This window comes from Macaca thibetana, chromosome 6 (genome assembly GCF_024542745.1).
Source record: "Macaca thibetana thibetana isolate TM-01 chromosome 6, ASM2454274v1, whole genome shotgun sequence".
Classification (NCBI taxonomy): Eukaryota; Metazoa; Chordata; class Mammalia; order Primates; family Cercopithecidae; genus Macaca; species Macaca thibetana.
In genome coordinates this window covers 6,155,709-6,179,993 of record NC_065583.1, presented here as the reverse complement: position 1 = coordinate 6,179,993, position 24,285 = coordinate 6,155,709, and the positions used below count along the sequence as shown (strand labels likewise).

The window sequence follows — 24,285 nt, the reverse complement described above, 5'->3', positions numbered from 1 at the left end:
GTGGCAAACAAGGTAATTAGCTTGCTTGAATCGTTCCGTAATGTACTTATGAATCGAAACATCATGTTGAACTCCTTTAGTTTATACAATAAAAAATAAAATTGAAGACAATAAAAAACAAAAAACGGGGCATTATGGATGTAAAAAGAAAAAAGTCATTTCACTTTTAGTTCCATTATGTTTGAATGTTGTTACTCTGGGACCCCTTTTTTTTTTTTTTAACCTTTCCCCTCTGCTAAATAGCATCTTCTTAGTTGTTCAAAAGGAGGTCGAATTTTTTTTCTAAATCTTAGCCCCAAAACAGAATGAAATGGAGAAAGAAAATAAAGAGGCTGCAAGCAGATTCTCCTTTGACTCCATTCATATACATATAGGTATAGGCATGAGTGTAGATATAGGCACACTGAAGGTGTATGTGTAGACATAGACATATAGCACTCCTCATGCTGTTAGGAGGGCCCAGGACTGCTTAGCCTACACATTGTGTCTTTTTTCCCAAAAGAAGGGATCTGGCATTTATTGAATGTCTATTCTGTACCAGGCTCTCTACAACTTTTATCTTACTTCATCCTCATGGTAACCCTCTGAGCTTGGTGTTGTCTATATCTACGGAACGAGGACATGGATGACCCCAGAGGATAAAAGCTTGCCCAGCACACAGGTCCTAAGCCTGTGGCCTTGTGGCTTTCTCCCTTCCCCAGTACGTCTCCTCTGTGGTTACTGGTGTCCACATTTTCTGTTCTGTGCCGCGGCTGGGTCCTGATGGTGGTGGGTATGTGACGGATGGCTCTGTTTTAGGACTACGCCGGCTGTGCTGTTCTGGCAGTGGATTAACCAGTCCTTCAATGCCGTCGTCAATTACACCAACAGAAGTGGAGACGCACCCCTCACTGTCAAGTAAGGCTATGAGATTTGACCGCTCTCTGCAGTTCTCCAACCTTCATGTTATTAAGTGGCGATACTCTCCTATTTAAAAAAGCGTATGTGTACACATTTTTATATTGTTCCAAATATTATGTAGCATCTTCTTTAGTAGCTTTTTTTTTTCAAAAAAGTCAAGTGTTTCTTTTTCTCTCTCTCTATCAAGAAAACTGTCTTCTTCCAGCCTGCCTTCTCAGACGTTACTCATGGCTTTGGAGGTACTGATAGGATGATACCTCCTTCTCACCCTGAAGCTCATGGCCCTATAGAACACACAGCAGGCAGCACCAGCCTGGCCTCTGATAAGTGACAGGCTGTTCCCCCGTCTACCCTGCCTGAGTCGACAGACACCAACGTTAAAAGTAGAGGCGACAAAGCGTGGTCTCTGCAGAAATCAAGGGGAGACCATGGCGGTGTGACCTTTGTATCTGATATGTTTTTAAAATAGCTCATCTGTGGAGCCCAAAAGAAAGCAATGAGTTTAATTTTTTGTCACCTGTTAAAAAGAAAAATAGGCTAACAAGATTAGTTAACCACAAATGTTAGTTAGCGTAATTGTATTATACTTGAAAGGAAAGTGCTTCTCTTTTTTTATCACTTAAAATTGCTTTTGACAACCCATATTTTTCTACTGTTGTCATATGGAACAAAGGATCTTGAACTCTGTAACCCAGTGGTGTTTATCGCAATTAAAATTTCTTTTAAGAGAGAATTGCTTGGGCTTTATAGTTTTTGGACGATAAGACTTAGTATTTTTATACAGTTAAAATATCATTTTTTAAATGGCAGCACTTCGTTTTTGCTTTCAGTGTGTATATTAATATTTTGAGAAGTATTTTAAACAAATATGCTCCACACATTTAGCCCAATATGCATTCCCCTGTATTCATAGCTTCCTACACGCAGCACACAGCTCCCCTCCTTTCCATGAATACAAAGTCTGTATGTTTATTTATTTATGTATTTTAACCACCTCACCTCAAAGAATACGTGTCTGCTTTTGGAGTTACAGTCAAGATACGTGTGAAGAATCCCATTTTTTACGGGTCTGCTTGCTTTTTCTCTAGATTCCCCTATTTGTGGAGTGATAATGTTGTTTTGTAGACTCTTCATTCTGAATCATTCTCTTTTATATTTCCCTTTTATTTCTTCAAATAATGTTGCACCAGTTTCCTGACATGCCCTCGTTATCTACACGATACCCTTTTTTCTTTTCAGTGAGTTGGGAACAGCTTACGTTTCTGCAACAACTGGTGCCGTAGCAACAGCTCTAGGACTCAACGCATTGACCAAGGTACTCAGATTTTTATTTCCATAATAAAGCTGCTTAATTTGTTATCATCTGTCTGGCTCTAAATCCCTCTATTATTTCTTAAAATAGTTCAAGTCATATGGCTTTCTTGTTATAGTCCTTATCTTCAACTGCGTATTTTAGTTATATTTTCCAATAACTTTGGGAAGAGTTGTCACCGATAACACCTACCAGGACTGTGGTCCGTGCCTGGCTCTGTGTACAAAGTGCTAAATGTTCACCATCCTCACAGCCCTCCAGAGGCATTGCAGTGGGCAGTGTGCCGCAGGCCACAGCTCTGAAGAGAGGCGAGGGCATCTCTCTCTCGGCACTCCAAAGCCCATCCTCCTGCAACCACACTTAGCTACAATGCCTTAGAAGCTTGCACGGTCCCAGCACACCCATGTGGGAAACATACAAATACTGCCAGGAAAATTTTGAAAGTATTCTTGGCCTGAGTTTCTATGCAAATAGGACTCTGCATTTTTCAGAGTTTTCAAGAAGAAATAAGTTAATTCCATGCACTAGTACAGGAAAAATAAGATAAAACTTTTGAAATTTTCTCCTCTGCAGCATGTCTCACCACTGATAGGACGTTTTGTTCCCTTTGCCGCCGTAGCTGCTGCTAATTGCATTAATATTCCATTAATGAGGCAAAGGTAAGACGAATATGCACTCTCAGTAGGGACGTGTGCTTGATGGGGGAGTCTCTTGTAATAATTAGCTTTGTTGAAACTTTCAAATATTCGTTTTAATATGTATAGGTGAAATTATGTGAGATCTTGGATTTCCTTCACAATAATCTGGGGTTGGGGATGAGGATGGGTGTGTTGATAAAACAAGCTTAGCTATGAGTTACTGGTTATTGAAGCAGACTGAGGAGTGCGGGGAGGGGGCTGAGCTGGAATAGTCTTTCTGTGTCTGTATAATAAAAAGTTTAAAAGATATATCTCAAGCTTACATTGAGTTGTGCTTGGGTTAGACAAAGTCTATCCAAAGAAAGTTTATTCTCTAAAATAGATTCCTTTTTTTCCCTCCAGAATTTTCTTTTGGAGCTTAAAGTAACATTATTCTGTATCTTTGGAAGTATTGTTTTAGAACTGGCAAAAATTAAAGGAGAAGAAAGGACAACAAAAGCATTTTGGAATGGATAACAAAAAACAGGGGTAACCGTAGTAGTTATACTTAGTGTTAGTAAATGTAGTTAATAAATATACAATAGGGCCATGTGCGAGTGACTTTCCATGCCAGCATACTAAGTTTGTTGACTTAATAATGTGGTGTGTTATGTCTGTTTCTCATTTGGAAAGTTGCTCAAATTTGCACATGAGCATAGATAGAAGTTAGCATATCCACCCTTCGAATCGTATTGTTACTGAAAAAGGTACACCCTGTTTTAAAAGTTTTCTAGGTTGTTTCAGTTTTATTTCTATCAAAGGAGGATTAAACTTGTCCATGGTATTTAAAAATAGATGTGTCTGCCAGGCGCAGTGGCTCACGCCTGTAATCTCAGCACTTTGGGAGGCCGAGGCAAGTGGATCACCTGAGGTCAGGAATTCAAGACCAGCCCAGCCAACATGGCAAAATCCCGTCTCTACTAAAAATATAAAAATTAGCCAGCACACTGGCGCACGCCTATAATTCTAGCTACTCGGGAGGAGGCAGGAGAATCGCTTTGAACCTGGGAGGCGGAGGTTGCAGAGAGCAGAGATAGCACCACTACACTCCAGCCTGGGCAACAGAGTGAGACTCTGTCTCAAAAAAAAAAAAAAAAAAAAAAGATGTGTCAGTACCAAAAAATGACACTTGAGTGGGTATTTTAATTAGGTAGAGGCTTGATCTTTCCCAACATCGTACTGTTTCGGGACATTTCTTGAAGGCATTGGTGGAGCTCTCTGTATGTGTTTTGCTCTGCAGGGAACTCAAAGTTGGCATTCCTGTCACAGATGAAAATGGGAACCGCTTGGGGGAGTCAGCGAACGCTGCGAAACAAGCCATCACACAAGTCGTCGTGTCCAGGATTCTCATGGCAGCCCCTGGCATGGGTTAGCAGGACTTTGTCATTTATTCCAGTACAGGTTGAACAAGCGTTCACAGATTTGTGAACCAGAAAACAAAGACAAATATCATGCCTCTTAGTGGAAATCGCCTTCCCGTGGGGGTGGCAGAAAATAAACAAGTAAATAAAGTTATAGTATGTGCAGTGGTGATGAGGGCTAAGGGGGTAGGGGGCTAGGGCAGGTGGGGGTGGAGGTAGGGCAGCCGGGAAGAGCACTAGGTGGAGGTGTGGGAGTGAGCCAAGTGGCTATCAGGGATGAATATTCTGGCAGAGGGAACCGCAGGCAGGAGTTTGCCTGGTGTGTTGCAGGCATTATGGGTGCAGGTGCAGCTAGGGCACAGTGGGAGGGGTGGGGAGCAGTAGGAAGGGAGTCAGGAGGCCACAGACAGCAGAGCATGGATGGCGGCCCTGGCGTTTCACACTTGGGTTTTAGTCTGAGAGGTAAGAAGCCAGGCAGGGTTTGGATACAGAAGCAGCACAGTCTGACTTAGGTTTTATTTGTGTGACTCTGGGTGGTGGATTGAGAATCGGCTGAAGGGGAACGAGAATGTTCAGTGGAGGCTATCCAGGAGGCTGCCTCGGTAATCCAGGCAAGAGGCAGTGATGTGCTGGACCAGGGCCACACAGCGGGAATTTGACCAGAAGGAACTGATGGAGCAAATTGGAATGGTTAGAGCAGTTATTGATAAATTGTGTGCCAAGCAACTAGTCAGTTTTCCCTATAGGGGCTGGGATCAGCATGACCAGAAACAGAAACTCTACATTGTATTTAGTTCTGCTGAGATTCTCTAGTCCACCCGAAGGCTGCTCAGAGCTACCTTCAGACCAGGGGCCTAAAGAAAGTTCTCAGACTGAGAAATCAGAGGGCCTGGGAGTCAGAGTGCTCTTCACAGAAAACAAACAGAAATTAGTATGTTTCATTTTCATCATCTAAACTGAATGCAAACAACACTTGGCAATTAAAATGAAGCTCGCCAATGAAGTATACTTCACCAGCTGCTGTCAAGTCATCCATTAATACTTTCTGGAGGTTTTTAAATTCCCTTTGTCACTGTGACTGCTCGTTAGCAGGCAGGCAGAGCAGGCAACAAAAGTTGAAGAAAAGTGCATGAAGGAAAACTTTGAGGAACATTCTATTCACATTCCGGCAAATTGGGGGAAAACTGCTATTATCTGATTTCACACAGGAGTGCCTTGGTGCCCTGTCTGAGGCTAATGTGTTCTGTAGGGCTGGCTGCATAGCCACAGTCCTGAAACATGGGCACAGCATCCCCTGAGTCCAGGGACCAACACGTTTGTCACTAACCTAAGAGGAGGCTATGGAACCCACCCCGGTGTGCCTGCTGAGCCCTGATTTACAGATTTGCTGAAATCGAGGTTGCAGCTTCAGCTTCTGCCCTGGATTTGTTTTGTGGTGGTGGTGGTGGTTGTTGTTGTTTTTGAGACAGGGCATTGCCCTGTCCCTCAGGCTGGAGTGCAGTGCTGTGATCATGGCTCACTGCAGCCTCAACTTCCCTGGGCTCAGGTGATCCTCCTACCTCAGCCTCCCAAGTAGCTGGGACTACAGGCATGCGCCACCTCACCCACCTCATTTTTATATATTTTGTAGAAACAGGGTTTTGTCATATTGCCCAACTGTTCTAGAACTCCTGGGCTCAAATGATCCGCCCACCCTGGCCTCCCAAAATGCTGAGTTTACAGCTGTGAACCACTATGTCCAGCCCTGGGTTTGCTTTTGATTGTGGTCTTTTCTGTTTTGAATTGCCTCACTCCTCTTAGAGTTCAGCCAGCCCAGCCCATCAAATCCATTTCTAGTGATTTGGCTATTTTAAACACTATTTAGTCCCCAGAGAAGAAATACAATCTTTCTGTCCCAGTGCAATTTATACGAATAATTGACGTATTAAAGTAGTGGATATAACAGTTTAGTCTGATAAAATTTGTCAGCAAATGAACAAATGCTGTCCACCACATACCCAGTGTTTTATATGCATTATTGTATCCAATTTCCCCCATTTTATAGAAAAAGAAAACAGAAAACTGAAGTTCAGAGAAGTTAGGTAACTTCTCCAGGGTCACCCAGCTAGCAAGTGGTCTAGCCCAGCGGTCCCATACCTTTTTAGCACCAGGGACCCATTTCATGGAAGACAATTTTTTCATGGACCAGGGGTCAGGAGGATGGTTTCAGGATGATTCAAGCACATTAAATTTATTGTGCACTTTAGTTCTATTATTATTACATTGTAATATATAATGAAATAATGACACAACTGACCATCATGTCGAATCAGTGGGAGCCCTGAGCTTGTTTTCCTGCAGCTAGACAGTCCCATCTGGGGGTGATGGGAGACAGTGACAGATCATCAGGCACTGGATTCTCATAAGGAGCAGGCAACCTAGATCCCTTGGATGTGCAGTTCTCAGTGGAGTTCGGGCTCCTGTGAGAATGTAATGCGGTCGCTGATCTGACAGGAGGCAGAGCGCAAGCATAATGCAAGCAATGGGGAGCGGCTATAAATACAGCTAAAGCTTCATTCACTTGCCCGCTGCCCTCCTCCTGCTGTGCGGCCCAGTTCCTAACAGGCCACAGATCCAAACCAGTCCATGGCCCAGGGATTGGGGACCCCTGGTCTAGTCTGTACGGAAGCAGTTAATGCCTGACTCCAAGGCAGGATTCTTTACACCATCCTCCCTGCCTTGTGCGCTTTGTTTTATTAATACTGGAAGAAAAAGTTCTTGATATTTTTATTTTTGCCTATTTAAACCTAAAAGTAAAGTTATTTTCAAGATTATAAAATGATCTGGCTGGCAGAGGATGTGATATTACTTTTCAAAAATTTAGAAAACAGGAACAGTTTTCAATTTAATGAATTCAAATATAATAATTTAAAGAATTACTACAAACTGTTTTTACTGTGACAGTGGAAACAGCCTAAAAGTGACAGAAGTTTTCTGTTAAGTGGTTGAAAAAAAAAATGTAAGCTGAAAATTGACATTAAATAAAGATTTAAGTGGATCTGTCTTTATTTGCAGCCATCCCTCCATTCATTATGAACACTTTGGAAAAGAAAGCCTTTTTGAAGGTAAGCTGTAGTTCTTTTGTCATTTTCTCAACCCTTTTTATTTCTTTTTAGATTTCAAACTGTACAGAGTATTTCTTACCTAAACAGTATAGAATTTGAAGGCCACTTTCTCCTGGGCACTTATGTAAATAAAAAGATGTTCCCAGGAAGATTTGATTTCTAATCTCAGATATTTGAAAAAGCTTTTTGTAAATAAAGACTGCTACTTTTGAGAGGTTTTAACTCAGTTACACACACAGTCATCTATTGGATGCCTGGCTGGGTAAAAATGAAGGGATGATGTGAATTTGGAATGATATGTGTACAAGTCAGTAGTCATCCTATCAGGAATGAAAAAATCATTCAGAGTAGCAGCTTCATGGGGTCTCAGTTTGGGAACAGTTACCACAGTTCCTCTCATCTCAGTGACAAACACTGAACAGAAGACAGTTGGGCATGTTGCATAAGTTTCTTGCTGTGACAGATGGAAATTTCTGTAGATATTTTCCTGGCATTTTTTCATGCGAAGGAGCTGGCAAATGATAAAAGCAGTTAGCCCCATCTTAGCCCACCATTGCCGCATTGTTCCAGGCTGTTACACAATGATAAGATGAATAACTGTTGTGTTCTCCCCACTTTCATCTTAAGTTGTGGTTTTTTTTAGCTTTGCTTGATATCGTACCCTTTGATCATCATTTGGAAGTGTGTCGCCTCGCCTACTCTTCCCACCGAAGCCCCCTACCTGCCCCACTCCCCACATGGAAGGGCCCACTGGTTTCAGAACCCCACATGAAGGTCCAGAGAGATGATCAGGACAGCTCATGGCTCAGTCCTGGCACCTCAGTGGCTACAAGGGGGCCTGGTTGTAGCTGTATTCCTCCAGACCTCAATGAGAGATAATTGCTCTGAAAAACTAATGGCTAAATACTGTTAAGGTACCCATGCATACCTACCACTCCCCAAGTTCACGGTTGCTGGTATACGTCAGTGTTGCATTTCATCCATGCAGAGAGGACCGTAGGACAGAAATGATAGTACAGTCATTGCTTATGACACAGAGGCAGCTTATATTAAAATCCCTACTTTTCCATGTTCAAAACACTTTCAGATTCTATCGTGAAGGCAGGCTTCACCGTGCCCCTTCCGCAAAGGCTGAAGAGATCACTTCCTCGGCAGCTCATGATACCCATGCGGGCTGTTCACCTTGGTTGGCCTTCCGCTTGTTCCCACTGCCCCAGGGCCAGGTGTGCCTCCTCTGCAAGGATGTACTCATCTGGGCTTTTACCTTAGAAATGACCAGACTCCTCCGCAAACAAGAAACTAATTGAACATTCTGGGCTTTTTTAAACGATGATGCTTGGGGAGCATTCAGTATGACTCATCCATTCCCCCACGCCTTATTTCTCCCCAAGTGGAGAGCTGGGAAAAAAGGCATCAGCTGTAGGCAGGTGACTCACGGAAATTTTTGCAGTAAACCAAAAAGTTCGCTGCCTAAAATCTGGTGCTTCTGTGAGCAGTTTTCTTGAAGAATAGTTCCGTTGTCTCTTTACACTTGGGTCATTCTTAATGGCATGTTCATTGGGAGCGAAATTGATATGGTTTGGGTCCTATGCTAGTTCTTATTCCTTAAGTTCTAATTCTTTTATATTCCCTTTTATAAACGTGGACTGCTGTGTCTACTCAGTAGGCTTTCAGGACTGCTAGTTGAATGGGAATGTAACATTTATTTGTTCATTCATGTTTTTTTTTCAACAGCCCTTTGCTGAATGCTTGTTTATGCCAAGCGATGTGGTAGACGCTAGAGTCCCAGAAAGAGGATGTGACTCCTGCTCTCAGGGAGCATGTAGCATGGTATAGGGAAGAGGCGCAAGACAGATTGTGAAAAGACACAGTGTTTAAAGTTTGGGGCACAGAGGGAGCGCATAGGAGGTATCTTACCCAACTGGTGTAGGTGAGCAGGGACTTCTTTGAAGAGGACGGGGTGAGGGCCACACGCTCTGCAGAAGCTCAGCAAGTACACAGAGCAGGAATTGTTGGAGATTTGTGGATGGTGAGGTTGGCTGGGATGTAGGCAATGTGTAAGGAATTGACTATATCATATATAAAAGTTAACTCTCAGTGGTTCATAGAATCTAAATGTAAAAGTCTACACCTATAAAACTTCTAGAAGAAAATACAATAGAACACTAGGGCTAGGCAAAGACTTATTAGACTCAACACAAAAAGCACAGCCCATGAAAGAAAAATTGATAAATTAGACTTCATCAGATTTGTTAAATTCTGTTCTTAAAACTACACAGAAAATGAAAAGAGAAGAAACGGCATGGGAAAAAATGTTTACAAGGCATGTATGTGATAAAGGACTTGTGTCCAGAATACATAAAGGATCCTCAGCCCTTAAGCTGGGCAGAAGGTTTGAACAGACGCCTTACCAAATACATACGGTTCTCAAGCACCTAAAAAATGCTTAGTATCTTTAGTCATTGGGAAATCTAAATTAAAACCACATGAGCTGCCACTCAACGCTTATTAGAATATCAAAAACTAAAAAGATTAATCATAACAAGTGTTGGTGAGGAAATGGAAGAACTGAAACCTTCCCCAGTGCTGGTGAGAATTAACGCGGTACAGTCATGTAAGAAAATACTGAGGCGGTTTCTTACAAAGTTAAACAGATGCTGCCCTGTGATCCAGCCATTTCCTTCCTACTTCTTTACCTAGGAAAAATAGAAGCACATGTCCATGAAAGACAAATGTTCATAGCAACTTTATTTGTGATAGCCAAAAACTAGAAACAGCTCAAATTGCTCAACAAAAGGAAAATGGATAAACACCTTGTGAATACAAGGGAACACTTAACTCAGCAATAAAAAGTAACAAACTAGTGCTACACACAACATGAAGGAGTCTCAAAGTAATTACACAAAAGAATAGATACTGTATATCGAGTCCTAGAAAATGTAAACTAAATCTAGTGACAGAAAGATGAGAGGTTGCCATATAATGGGGTGCAGGGTTTATGGAAGAGGGAGGAACTGCAAAGGGTACAGGAGCAAGAAAAACATTCGGGGTGGTGAATATTTTCATTATTTTGATTGTGCTTGTGGCTTCACAGCTGCATATAGATGTCAGAACTTACACACTTCAAATATGTGCAGTTGTATGTCAATAAAGCTATTAGAAAAAGATCATGGAGGGAGAGAGAATTTAGAGTCATTAACTTTTAAGGGTTTTTCTTTTTTTGCCTTGTGTGTGTGTGTGTGTGTGACCGAGTCTTGCTTTGTCACCAGGCTGGAGTGCGGTGGCACGATCTCGGTTCACTGCAACCTCCGCCTCCCGGGTTCAAGAGATTCTCCTGCCTCAGCCTCCCAAGTAGCTGGGACTACAGGCACCCACCACTGCGCCTGGCTAATTTTTTGCATTTTTAGTAGAGACGGGGTTTCACCATGTTAGCCAGGATGGTCTCGATCTCTGGACCTCGTGATCTGCCCGCCTCAGCCTCCCAAAGTGCTGGGATTACAGGCATGAGCCACCGCACCCAGCCTAACTTTGAGCTTTTTACTTCATTGAAAAAAAAAAATATATATATATATATATATAAACATATAATTACTCTCTTTAACTCATTTAGACTTTTCATCTAAACATCCCCTGTTTGCACAGTTGTGTTAGGTATGATATGTCTCTACCTTGAGACATTTTGTGAGTATCTAGTGAAACACCAGCATCCCAGCTGACGAATGTTGTATCTGACTTTCTGATTGAGAGGAAGGGATGAATAAGGCAGGATGGGATGCTGGGGTAGGAGCTGGAAGAAGACATGGTATCAGGTTGGGTTTTGGCAGGATACTGTAATTGTCTAGGAGCCTTGTCTGTGCAAGGAGCCTTTCCATCAAAACCCTCTGCGTGAGCCACAGTCAGCACGTAGTTTGCACATGCCCGCCTCCAAGGTGGCACACAGCTGCCCTCTTTTGGCTAACAGGTTAGCTCAGTTTGCTGCAGACCAGAGTCTACTTAAAATGAAGTGGCTGCTCTCACAGGTTCATGTTCATCCATGAACAGGCTCTCGCTCAGTACTATGCCTACCCTCCCGTCACCAAGTCTGTCCCAGCCCAGATGTCACCTGGATAGGAAGTGCTAGGGGAGTATTTAGCATCTCCTTATGACAATCCTTCACCATCAAACAGAGACGGTTGCCAAAGATACAGTGTTTTCCTTTTCATTCTGTCTTTTTTTTTTTTTTTTTTTTTTGAGATGGAGTCTTACTCTGTCACCCAGGCTGGAGTGCAGTGGCCAGATCTCAGCTCACTGCAAGCTCCATCTCCCGGGTTTACGCCATTCTCCTGCCTCAGCCTCCCGAGTAGCTGGGACTACAGGCGCCCGCCACCTCGCCCGGCTAGTTTTTTTGTATTTTTTTTAGTAGAGACGGGGTTTCACCGTGTTAGCCAGGATGGTCTCGATCTCCTGACCTCGTGATCCGCCCGTCTCGGCCTCCCAAAGTGCTGGGATTACAGGCTTGAGCCACCGCGCCCGGCCTCATTCTGTCTTTTGAGGAGAGAGACCCCTCTGTGTAACCTGTGGGGATCAGTTTCCTTGCCGATGCTTCTCCCTTCCTCTCTAATCCATCCCTTTCCCCTCTTACGCCAACCCTGATGAACCTTTTCTCCAGAGGAGTCTCTGGGGACCAGGGTGCGCCTCCCATGCACGTTGTCTTCTAACAGCTTGTGTTGACTCCTAACTAAGCTGGCTGATTTCATTACAACCAGCTCACACCTTGGTTGCAGTGATTTCTGTGGCCCTATTTATATAACCATATATCTCATCACTCTTTATATTGTGTATTGAAGTACCACTCCTTTTTTAAAACTAAAAATCTAACAGCATTTATTCTCCAAAAGACCAACCAACTTGTTCATTTCCATTAAAAAAAAAAAAAAAAGTGTGACTAGCAAAAATGTTTTATGCTAGAAATAGTTTTAACCATACTGACAGCAACTAAAACCAAAAAGACGAGGTGCAAAGGGGGGTGAGGGATGGTGAGCATTTGTTGGGTTTCTGGTATATTCCAGCCACCATACTAGGTGCTTCATGAATGTGATCTGGCATCTTCCTCCACACACTTTTAGGAAGCTGTTAATGATGTTCATTTTGCACCATAACAAGGAAACGGAAGCTTGGAGAGGCTATACTCTGCCTGTGCTCCCCCACAGTCAGGAACCAACCGGAAGGGCAGAGACTTGAGACCTTGGCACCAGGCTATCCTATCTCCTCAGCCAGGGGATACGTTACAATTAAATGACAGCTATCTCCCCACCTCCACTATATACCCAGGCAGCGCTCAGATTAAATGGGGGGATGTGGGAAAAAACAGAAGCCACTTGATCTTTGCGTGTGTGCTGATTTACAGATCAAAGAAGGCTACAGGAAGTTAGGCTAACACCGTTGTTGCAGCATTTCCCCCAAATTTCACTAACCACCTTCTACCTGGATCTTGAAATATGGTGAGGTTCCTTCCAGTTAATCGCAAGAAATTGTCTCTAAGACCCTGTATGAAAAGTATTCAAAGTCATTTATTTCTCAACACAGAGGTTCCCGTGGATGAACGCACCCATTCAAGTTGGGTTAGTTGGCTTCTGGTGAGTAGAAATTACTTTTACATAATTAATTTCTTTTTAAAATATAAATACACAGCGTATGAAAGGTGACTGGGTAATATGGGATACAAATTTTGAAAATGAGCCATCTCAGAACGTCTGGAATGCATGGCCCCAGATAATTAAATAGAAGTAAACTGTCTTTAGAGGAACCTACAACATGGGGGCTATTCGTGTGATTCTTTTTTAAATCGTTTTATCTCTGTGACTTTTCCATTATTTTGGCAATCCTAGGTAATAAAACTTACACAAACAGGACTTATTTTTGTTAGACAACACAGAACATAATGCTCTGAAGAAAGAAGGGATTGTCGTAAAATAGAAAAATAATCTGAAAAGTTAACCATTTAAAATGGTCTGACTTTTTTTTGTATTTTTTTTTTAGTTTGGTGTTTGCTACACCCCTGTGTTGTGCCCTGTTTCCTCAGAAAAGGTATGTATTTGTTATTCTTCAGAATAATCATGAGTTTTAATCCTAAAAACCAATGGAAGGTGCAGGTGCCATTATTCCATTTCATTGGCAGGGAAGCTGAGACTCAAAAGATACTGAAGCCAGGGTCTCTAAAAGGAAGGGATGGAGGCAGAAATCAAACCCACATCTGCCTAATTTCAGATGTACCCAGTTCTTTTCTACCCCCTTCCATTAAATTTTATTCTTTTATAAGAATCAGATTAACTCTGGTGCAAATTTGCTTTTATGAAAATTTAAAATACGGTCCAATCCATTGGCAAATGCATCTGTAATACAGATATGATAGGATGTAAGTTCCGCCCCCAGGGACAGCAATTATATGCACTTAGCTTAGGTGGTTGGTATATTTGCTTCCCTTCTTCCCACTTAGTTTTTTGCCTTAAAAGCTTTCTCGTGCATGCCTTTCATCACAAGCTGCCCTTGAATCCTGCCTTTGATGTGAGAACAGGACTAACTGGCATTAAATCGGCATTTTCGACATCAGGTCTCCAGCCTGCTCTTGACCTGACACCAACATGCAAAGCGGCGGCATTTTGTTGTCTATCGTTTTCTGTGTTATCAGGCCCCTTGCCATGGTAATACCCTTTCCTTCGTGGGCCAGTAGGTCCCGAACATACGGTCTTTAATCCCCTAGCCTTGCGGAGTCGGTTTTGGATGAAGTGTCTGTTCTAGAACTAATGCGGTCACATCCCTCTACCTGATGGAGAACTCCACCTTGTATCTGCTCTCCCACTCTGTCTCCGACCCCACTGTTTTTGAATAGACATTTAAATCTCATGGACAGGAGCCCTTCATCACCTTGGGCCTGCTGAGGAGCCCCCTGTGAAGAGGGCAGGACCTTCAGAACTTGCTCTGGGAGCCTGATTCAGATGAATTTCCTCATCTCTACAGTGGGATAATGATACCTGTTTAACTGCACAAACCCCAGAGTCTTGGGGCTCAACCTGAGAATGTCCATGTCTGTAGTATGTGGGCTTATGAACACTGGTGTTCAGCAGCTGACCTTGATTTAGCAATTTAGACTTCGAGCACGTAAAATGCCGAGGGGCGTGCCTGATACCAAGGAAACGCCTAAGAAATGTAGCTGTAATTATTTTCAGGTTGAAAAGATTTTAGATTTGAAAACCCATAGAGAAACTTTCTACTTTGGCCTTGATTTTCTTTGAGTGCTGCGAGAAAAAAATATATATATATAGTCTAACATTTATTTTTTAAGATTCATTTAAACTCTAGGTGTAGAAATGAAAAGCTTTCTGTAACTACTAGTGTCCTCAGGTCAAGGCCCTCAGAAAGCGTGTGGTTTTACATTTGTGAAACCAATGGTCTTTTGTTTTACTGTATTTTAAAATAACTTCTTACTCTGTTTTGTTGTTGATACATTGTTTATATGTTTGGCTTCTTTAGGTCTCTGGCTCCTCAGTTTCATAGATTAGGATTAATAATATTCCTTGGCTCGTAACATAGTATCCTCATTGATCCAAGCATGACCCTGTTTTCCGTATTTTTATTTTATTTATACTAGTAATATAATGAACATCCACAAATTCAGTGCCCAATGAGGCAGGAAAATCACTTGAACCCAGGAGGTGGAGGCTGTGGTGAGCCAAGATCACGCCACTGCATTCCAGCCTGGGCAACAGTGCGAGATTCCATCTCAAAAATATATATATATATGTATATATATCTCCAGTAAGTTACATCTTATAGACTCATCCCAACCTGTGTCCCTGCCTCCCCTGCAGATTTAACCACTATGCTGAATTTCATGCTCTTGCATTTTATATTTGTGTATGTATTTTTAGTTTGTCTTCTTAGGAACTTGTTAGACAAGGGTGTCACACTATCATAAGATATATAGTCTTCTAGTACTTGTTCTTTTTATTCAGTATCAGAACTAAGATTCATCTACATTATTGCGTGTACCTGTAGTCCATTCGTTGCTATTGTTGTATCATAGTGCATTGTATGAATGCACCACAGTTGCCCATCTCCCATGTGAACAAGTGATAATGAAAACATTCTTTATTAACATTTTTGAGAAGCAGCAAATGTGTTGCTTTGAGAGATATTTATAGCTTTAAATGTTTATATTTTGAATAATGGATAAAAATCAATGCACTAAATGTCCAACTTAACTTAAAAAAAAAGCACAAAAGAATAAACATCAGAAAAGAAGGAAGGAAGGAGATTAAGATCAGAAATAAATAACAGAAAGAGTAGAGGATCAACAAAGTGAAAACTTGGTTCTTTGAAAATAGAAACAAAATAGACAATTGTCTGGTGAGATTAATCAAAACAAAAAGAGAGAAAAGCACAAATAATATGAATGAAAAAGAGGCATAACTGTAGATTCAGCAGTGATTAAAAATAATATCAACATTATACCAATAGATTTGAAAACAGGCGAAATAGACAAATTTCTGGAAAAAATATTAGCAAAGCTGAAAAATTAAAAAGTCAGAATAAGCAAGATAGTCATTAAGGAAGCGGAAGCAGCATTTAATCTTCCTCCTACAAAGAAAACACAAGAAACAGGTAGTTTTACAGGTAAGTTTTTCCCGCTGTCAAGAAACAGATTATTCCAATTTTAAACAAACTCTCCTGGAAGATAAAAAAGAGAACACTCTCCACCATCCACCAAGGTTTGAATAACTTTAATTCCAAGATCAGACTTGGGCCTTTAACATACGTTCGTAGTAATTACAGATACTTAGAGATCAATGGCAAAACAGAAGGACCAAGAGGCGGCATAGCAGGGCTTCGGGATCAAGAAAGATCTGCCTTCAACATCTCAGTTGCACCTCAGGTTTCCTTACCTGTACAATTATGATAATACTGGACTTCCAGACTTTTCATAAGGATTAAAATGCATAATGTCTGGCCCAGCAAATGAGCAATAAGTCATAGCCATTATCATTACCATCATCAATGTCATCATCATTTAAAATGACTCAAAGGCCCACTACATAAGCAGTAGCCATCGTGGGATTTTTTTTTTCCTACCTTTTTTCTATATTCGTAATTGTTAAAATTTGTTTTGCATATTTGAAATATAAACTTGTATCCTGATTTTTTTTAACCTTACAGTCTATCACATGTCAACTATATTAAATACCAATTTTTTTATTGTTTTTTAGAGACAGGGTCTCACTCTCTTGCCCAGGTTGGAGTGCAGTGGCACAGTCATAGCTTACTACAGCCTTGAACTTCTGGGCTCAAGCAATCCTCCTATCTCAGCATCCTGAGTAGCTGGGGCCACAGGCATACACCAACACACCTGTCTTATTTTTTATTTTGATAGATACAAAAATTTGGGTCTCACTAGGTTACCCAGGCTGGTCTCAAACTGCTGGCCTCAAGACATCCTCCTGCTTCAGCCTCCCAAAGCTCTGAGATTACAGGTGTGAGCCACTGCGCCCAGCCTCAAATTTTTTTTTAAACTAATTACATATCAAAATATTAGCAGTTTTTCTGGTAGGTATTCTGGACAATTTTCTTTATACTTTAATGAGTATACGTTTCTCTCAAAGAATAAGCTTTAATGTATATATATACACCCATAATACCTTCAAATACATTCTTAAGCACTTAAAGACTAACAGCAGTTATCTCTCAGTGGGATTATAAATGTTTTGGGGTTTTTTTGTACATTTTAGTATTTTCTGAAATTTTTTCAATAAGCATGTATTATATATGGTAAACAAAAGCACATTAATGCAGGCAAATTATTAATGTTATACATTTCACTGACTGCATATATCTTTTTTTATCAATGGTGAACATTGCAAATGATTGATACTGTTTTTCTTAGGAAGTGGCATTGCCACAAATGGTTTTTCCAGCACCAGCAGGGTCTGAGAGTGTCATCACCATACCCTCTTGCCAGCAATAAGAGATTTCACCTTTCAATAACGTGAGAGGGAAAAGTTGGGTGTTGGGTTCTTAAGATGCATTTCTTCCATTATGAGTGACAATTTTCTGAAAGGAACATAATCTCGTTTTCTAGCCGCATGAAGCATTTCTCCAACAAGACCCACTGTACCAGTCCTGGGATCTCCACGCCTGTGCCTTCTCCATGCTCTTTCTAGATCCTGATTCTCACCTCTGCCTGTGTAATAACCCTATCATTTCTCCCTTATCCCAGTTCCATGTCTGTGACAAGCTTGGAGGCCGAGTTGCAAGCTAAGATCCAAGAGAGCCATCCTGAATTGCGACGCGTGTACTTTAATAAGGGACTGTAAAGCAAGGAGGAAACCTCTGCAGCTCATTCTGCCACTGCAAAGCTGGTGTAGCCATGCTGGTGAGAAAAATCCTGTTCAACCTGGGTTCTCCCAGTTACAGAAACCTTTTAAAGATCCACATTCGCCTTTTAGAATAAAGCTGCTACTTTACCAGAGCACCTGGCATGGGCCAAGTGCCTGATACTCCCTTACATTGAATCATGTTATGATTTATAGAAATACCCTTCCTTTAGCTTTTATAGTCATTGTTTTTCAAAGACAGTATACCAGCCATCACCCAGGGTTTTAAAAAAGTACTAATAGACATAGAATAGGTGCTCAGTGTATGGTCAGTAAATATTCTATTGATTATCAATCAATGAAAAGAGAATCTGTTTAAAATATTGAATTTTCATCTCACTCCCATTCCAAATCAAGGAGATCTCAGCAGTGAACTGGGAAAATACAAAAGCTCTGGGCTAATGTATAAAAACTTACCCCGAAATATTAAGGGCAATTTGCTTCTAGTGTGGGGACTGTGCTGGCCCAATGAAGGTGACGAAGTTTTTGGATTTGGAGGGTGAAAGCTCCTTCACACCCCTTCCAAAAGTCAGTCACGGACCACTGCAACATGCCTTCCTGCTGGATAATTATATACATTCAGATTGTGGGTGGATTGCCTTGGTTGACTTTTAATTTATTGTTTTATGTTCTTATAAAGATGTTAATCTTACCTTGCAGTTATTGACTTTATATTCAATTATTTACATCAAATAATGAAATTACTGAAATGTACAAATGTCAAATTTTGGAAGTATATTCAATACCAATGCTGTGTGAGTGGGCTGAATCTAGTTCATTGGTTTTGTTTTTTTTTTTTGGTAAGAAATGAGACTACAGTTCCAGCTACCTACATGTCTTTTCTTGTCATCCTTATAGATCTCTTTGGCTTTCAGAAAGATACAGTGATAATGTGTATGAATCAGTCACAGTGAATTTTACTTGAATATTGTATGTTGCATTCCACTTCATTGGAAGATAATGAAATGTACCACTGTTTACATCATCTGTAGTGATTTCACAGATAATATATTTAATATAACAGATTATGTTTCAAGTCTGTAGATGTCGAACGTCGTAGACAGTCGGCCCTCTGTATCCATGAGCTCTGCATCTGTGAATTCAGTCAAGTTTGGATGGGAAATATTTTTTAAAAAGATACAAAATATACATAATAATGAAAAATAATACAAATTTAAAAACCAATACAGTATAACAACTATTTACATAGTGCTTACATTGTATTAGGTCTTATAAGCAATCTAGAGATGATTTATCAAGTATACAGGAGGATGTGCCTAGGTTATATGCAAATACTGTGCCATTTTATATCAGGAACTTGAGCATCTGCAGATATTGGTATCGGAGGGCGGTCCTGGAACCAGCCACCCACAGATACTGAGGGGCGACGTTTCACGAAGTGTAGATCATTGTATTCAGAGATTGTAAGTGAAAAAATATATAGAAACTCTTTAGTTTTGGCAGATTTTTTTTCTGACAATGTGACCAGACTGAATTTCCTCATAAAGAAAAAATGGCGTGCCTTGTGTCTGTGTTTCTCTTTTCTCTGAAAGGATTAATAGATCTGAAGCTTTGGGCCACTCGGAGCCTTCCTTGATGCTGCCAGAATCTCCTCATTTAGATTTTTTGTCTTAAACCATTGGAAGCAAAACGGCTTTCCCATGACACTCTGGTCTTGGACAGGTTCTGTTGTCCTCGACATGTCTCTTTAAAAAGTGGTAAAAGCCTGAAATTCAGGGCAGATCTCCATAAGGTGCTGAAGGGACTCTTTTCGTAGGAAGCTAAGGCACGGCTGCCTGCCCCAGGTGTCCTGCTCCTCTCAGAGTCCTCCCGGCACCAGGTAATCTGTAGCTCCGTTTCAGAATGTTAACCTCCAGTGAAGAGCTCATGACTGGTTAGAAGACTGACAAACTAACCAAAATTTTACACACTCCAGTTATGTGTGTTAAAAGTTATAAAAGGAATGGCCAGGCGCGGTGACTCACCCCTGTAATCCCAGCACTTTGGGAGGCCAAGGCGGTTGGATCACCTGAAGCCAGGAGTTTGAGACCAGCCTGGCCAACATGGAGAAACCCTGTCTCTAAAAATACAAAAAATTAGCCAGGCGTGGTGGCGCACACCTGTAATCCCAGCTACTCGGGAGGCTGAGGTAGGAGAATCGCTTGAACCCGGGAGGCGGAGGTTGCGGTGAACCGAGATCACACCATTGCACTCCAACCTGGGCGACAGAGCAAAACTCCATCTCAAAAGAAAAAAAGATTATAAAAGGGATGATGAACATGGAGCTGCGTCTTTTTAAACGTTGTTTTTTGATGCTTCAGACTCTTAATGCTTTTATATAAAGCTATAAACTGTGTATGTTAATCACGGTTTATAACAAAGAACAAATAAACCAAGATTGGCAATCCTTGCTGATCTTTTAGAAATACCCTTTCTGGAGAAAAAAATCCACATGAAGTGCAATAAGCTTGTAAAGCTAAGTAGTTATTAATATTTCTATTAACATGATATAAAGGATTATGATTGTAAGTGTTTACTGACTGGCAGTTTTTATTTCAGTATTAGCACAGTGTCTTGCCAGTGTTGGAGGCCATGTATTATTTCAGTTCAACTGGATGAAATGTTAAATAAACTCAGAATGAAAATAAATTCTCTCTTTTATTTGTACATAAAGGATAAAGCAGTTTGTATGTTACAATTGATGGTACTTTTCATTCAAACTTAATATCTACAGTACCATCAGCAACTCCTAATGAAAAGATATTTTTGTATTTTGCCTTTGACAAGAAATATATTTCTATTTTGAGCTACCAGTCTTCCACCTTTTTGAACCTCATATACATAGAGGCACACCCACCCCCCCCAAACCCCAACGACAGTGTGATTCCAGGAATATTAATGATGGGCATGGGGGATGGATTTTGGCTTTAAACTCTGATGGCCAACACCACTGCACATGACGGTGATGTAAATGTGCTTTTATATTATTGATCTGATTCTAACCTGGAACTGCATTTACTGACAAAGTCTAAATTAACCTAAGATTGGGGAGTGCCTTAATAAAAGACTTGATACGGGCCAGGCGCAGTGGCTCAGGCCTGTAATCCCAGCATTTTGGGAGGCCGAGGCAGGCGGATCACAAGGTCAGGAGATCAAGACCATGGTGAAATCCCGTCTCTACTAAAAATGCAAAAAATTAGCCGGGCGAGGTGGCGGGTGCCTGTAGTCCCAGCTACTTGGGAGACTGAGGCCGGAGAATGGCCTAAACCCGGGAGATGGAGCTTGCAGTGAGCTGAGATCGCACCACTGCACTCCAGCCTGGGTGACAGAGCGAGACTCCATCTCAAAAAATAAAATAAAATAAAATAAGACTTGATACAGAGTTGAGCATTTTAACTTCCTTGGCCATGTTTCTGCATTTGTTTTGCTACAGTAACTCTGTTGTCACTGAAATTTAAATATATTCAAGAGCGTGGGTCTAGAAATCAGAGCCAGGTCCAATCTTCATTGCACCCTTTTATAAAAGATACGCATTTAGGCCAATGACATTCTCTGTGACCTTCAGTTTTGTGGTTTTTGTTTTGACTCTTTGGAAAAATCATTGAATCATAGAGTTGTTATAAAGATTAAATGAGCTAATCCCTGCACAGCAGACACCATATTGCCTGGCACTTAGTAAACATTAAACGAATGGTTGCCTCTTGTATATTTGCTCTAGAGACAGTGGGTGTGCATTCAAAATGCCAGCGTGTCATTGCTAAAGGTAAGATTTCAGAACCCTGGCAACTTTGCCAGAGATGGCACACAACTTAACTAAAAATATCAGATTAAAATGGTCAAGTGGAGACTTTAAATCTATCCCTTAAAAATGTCCAACAATTAAGGTTTTGCATAAATGAGACAGAAGCCAGAAGAGTCTCCACTCACAGATGAGCAAACGGGCTTGCATTAGTGAAGTGCATGCTTCAGGCTGCTCCTGGTCACTTGAAAACCAGATCTGATATCCATACCTACAGCCTTGTCCAAAAATGTAGACAACTGGAATATGCTAATAAAATTAATTTTTCTTCTGTGTATTCAGAGTTTTACTAAAAGCTGCAGGAAAATAAGATTACATTTGGTGGGATGAGATAAGGCATTACTTAAACCCTAGATAGTCAAAGTGTGGTCCGTAGACCAGAGACATCCAAACTTGTTAGAAATGCAGATTCTTAGACCAGACCCCCGGCCTGCGGAGCCAGGATCTGACAGGTGCCAAGAGCCCCAGGTGATCCCTGAACACATCGCAGCTTGAGAAGTTCTGGCTACAGCCACATTCCTGGTGTTCCCAGGGGTCAGTGAGCTTCACTGGGTCAATTTGAGGACAACTTGTGGTTTTCTGTGAATTTTGAGTATTTACCCCTCACCAGATTCCAAGAAACCATGGGAAGGGGTCCTCGTTGACAAGCAAGCTTACAAGGACAAGGATTTGGATTTCTCTTTTGTCCATTGCCATATCCCCAGCACCTAGAACAGTTGACACTAGGCCAGGGGCCATGTGGTCATTGGGTTCAACCTAGGCTATTTCTAGAATCTGCAAAGTGTCCTCACCTACCCAAATGTGGAAAAGAATCCATTGTGTGTTTCAAAGAGGGCATCACCAGCATGTGGAAAGAACAGGGAATAGGAGATTTTCTGAGAAGACAGCTAGAGGGGAAATGACTGAGCAACCACATTACAAGTGTGTTCTAGAATGAACCCTTTCCTCACAGACGACAGAGTGCCTCCAAGTTTCTGCAACAGAAGGAAACCAGGACTGATGCACATAGGGGCTTGTTTAATCCTCATGGAACCCATCATATCCCCACTTTCAAAGAAAAGAGATTTGATGCTCAGGGAAGTGGACTGACTTGCCCAGTGTCACACCATGGTGGAACCACGATCTTTTTTTTTTTTTTTTTTTTTTTTTTTTTTTGAGACAGAGTCTCACTCTGTTGCCCAGGCTGTAGTGCAGTGGCCCAATCTCGGCTCACTGCAACCTCTGCCTCCCAAGTTCAAGCGATTCTCCTGCCTCAGCCTCCCGAGTAGCTGAGACTACAGGCACATGCCACCACGCCCAGCTAATTTTTTATATTTTTAGTAGAGATGGGGTTTCACCATGTTAGCCAGGATGGTCTTGATCTCTTGACCTTGTGATCTGCCCACCTCGGCCTCCCAAAGTGCTGGGATTACAGGCGTGAGCCACTGCGCCTGGCCTAGAACCACAATCTTAATTTAGACCTTACAAATTCTCATAGCTTCCCCATCAACAGGAATAATTATAACCAGCTTTAGAACAACATTTCACAATCTCCAAAGTGTTCTTTACATACATTCTTCCTTGTAATTCCCACAAGGGTTCCTCTGAGCATCATCTCCATTCAAAAGGTGGGGAAAGTCTTGAAGAAGTGAAATCGTTTGCCACAAACCTTACCCAAGATATTCAAAAGACCATAAAGGATTCTATTCACGTTCACATACACACACATACGAGGTATGTAGAACATGTAGAGTTCCAATGAGCACTCAGCCAAGGTCAAAGGTAATTTCCAGATGGGGCCTCATATTAGAGTCATAGAAGCAATGGTTCTGAAAGTGTGATCCCTGGACCAGAGCATTAGCATCACTGGGACCTTAGAAATTCCCATTCTCAGGCCTATCTCACACTTACCAAATCAGAAACTTAAGCTGGGGCCCAGCCAACTTTTAACAAGCCTTCTCAATGATTCTGATGGACATTCAAACTTGAGAACCACTGGTTAGGAGGATGAATGCTTGGAGGTGGACCTCTCAGGCTTGGATTCGGCTCGGTTCTTCAAATTGAGGTAGGCTAACCTCTCTCAACCTCAGTTTTCTCATCTGTAAAATGAAGATAGTACTACTTCCCTCATTGAGTTATTGTGAGGATGCAGTGAGGATTAGCAAATAGGCAGCCCTTAACCTGGCACCTGGCACAGTGCATGCACATCCAATACATTTTAGTTAAACTTAAGATGGATGTGTGATCCCTGGGACAAAAGGCTGACAACATTTTGCTGGTGACCCTATTGGGAAACAGGTACTGTCATGACTGCCGATAAGAGTGCAAACTGCTACAATATCTCTACAAGAGTTTGGCAGTATATATCAAAAGGTATAAAAACATAACTCTCTTTTAAGCAGTTTCACTCGTGAAACCTAATCCCACAGGTGTATACACTCATGTTCACAGAAGACCATGGCTACTCCTATGGAAGCCATATGAATGGAGCCTTCTGGGTGGGTTTGGAGGAAGGGGAAGTTGGAGGATGTTTTCCAAAGATAGTGAGAAATTTTCAGGCAGAAAAACGAATAAAAATAAATTTTTCTCCAGGTGCAGTGGCTCACGCCTGTAATCCCAGCACTTTGGGAGGCCGAGGTGGGCGGATCACGAGGTCAGGAAATCAAGACCATCGTGACTAACACGGTGAAACCCCATCTCTACTAAAAATACAAAAAATAGCCGGGCGTGGTGGCGTGTGCTTATAG

The 24,285-nt window shown here is 41.5% G+C and overlaps 1 protein-coding gene across 6 annotated transcripts in view; it reads left to right on the top strand.

Annotated features, from left to right (window-relative positions):
* The window catches only part of SFXN1 (sideroflexin 1), a 49,629-nt gene extending 29,220 nt beyond the window's left edge, over window positions 1-20,409 (top strand). For 5 of the 6 annotated variants that reach the window (XM_050793248.1, XM_050793249.1, XM_050793251.1 and 2 more), the window contains 8 exons: window positions 799-897; window positions 2,140-2,215; window positions 2,786-2,871; window positions 4,130-4,257; window positions 7,305-7,354; window positions 12,920-12,969; window positions 13,373-13,420; window positions 17,604-20,409. In XM_050793248.1, the coding sequence (XP_050649205.1) occupies window positions 799-897; window positions 2,140-2,215; window positions 2,786-2,871; window positions 4,130-4,257; window positions 7,305-7,354; window positions 12,920-12,969; window positions 13,373-13,420; window positions 17,604-17,700 (634 nt within the window). In that variant the 3' untranslated portion in view covers window positions 17,701-20,409. The remainder of the gene's footprint in view (window positions 1-798; window positions 898-2,139; window positions 2,216-2,785; window positions 2,872-4,129; window positions 4,258-7,304; window positions 7,355-12,919; window positions 12,970-13,372; window positions 13,421-17,603) is intronic. The other variant, XM_050793253.1, reaches the window with a different exon arrangement.
* Window positions 20,410-24,285: the final 3,876 nt, after the last annotated feature.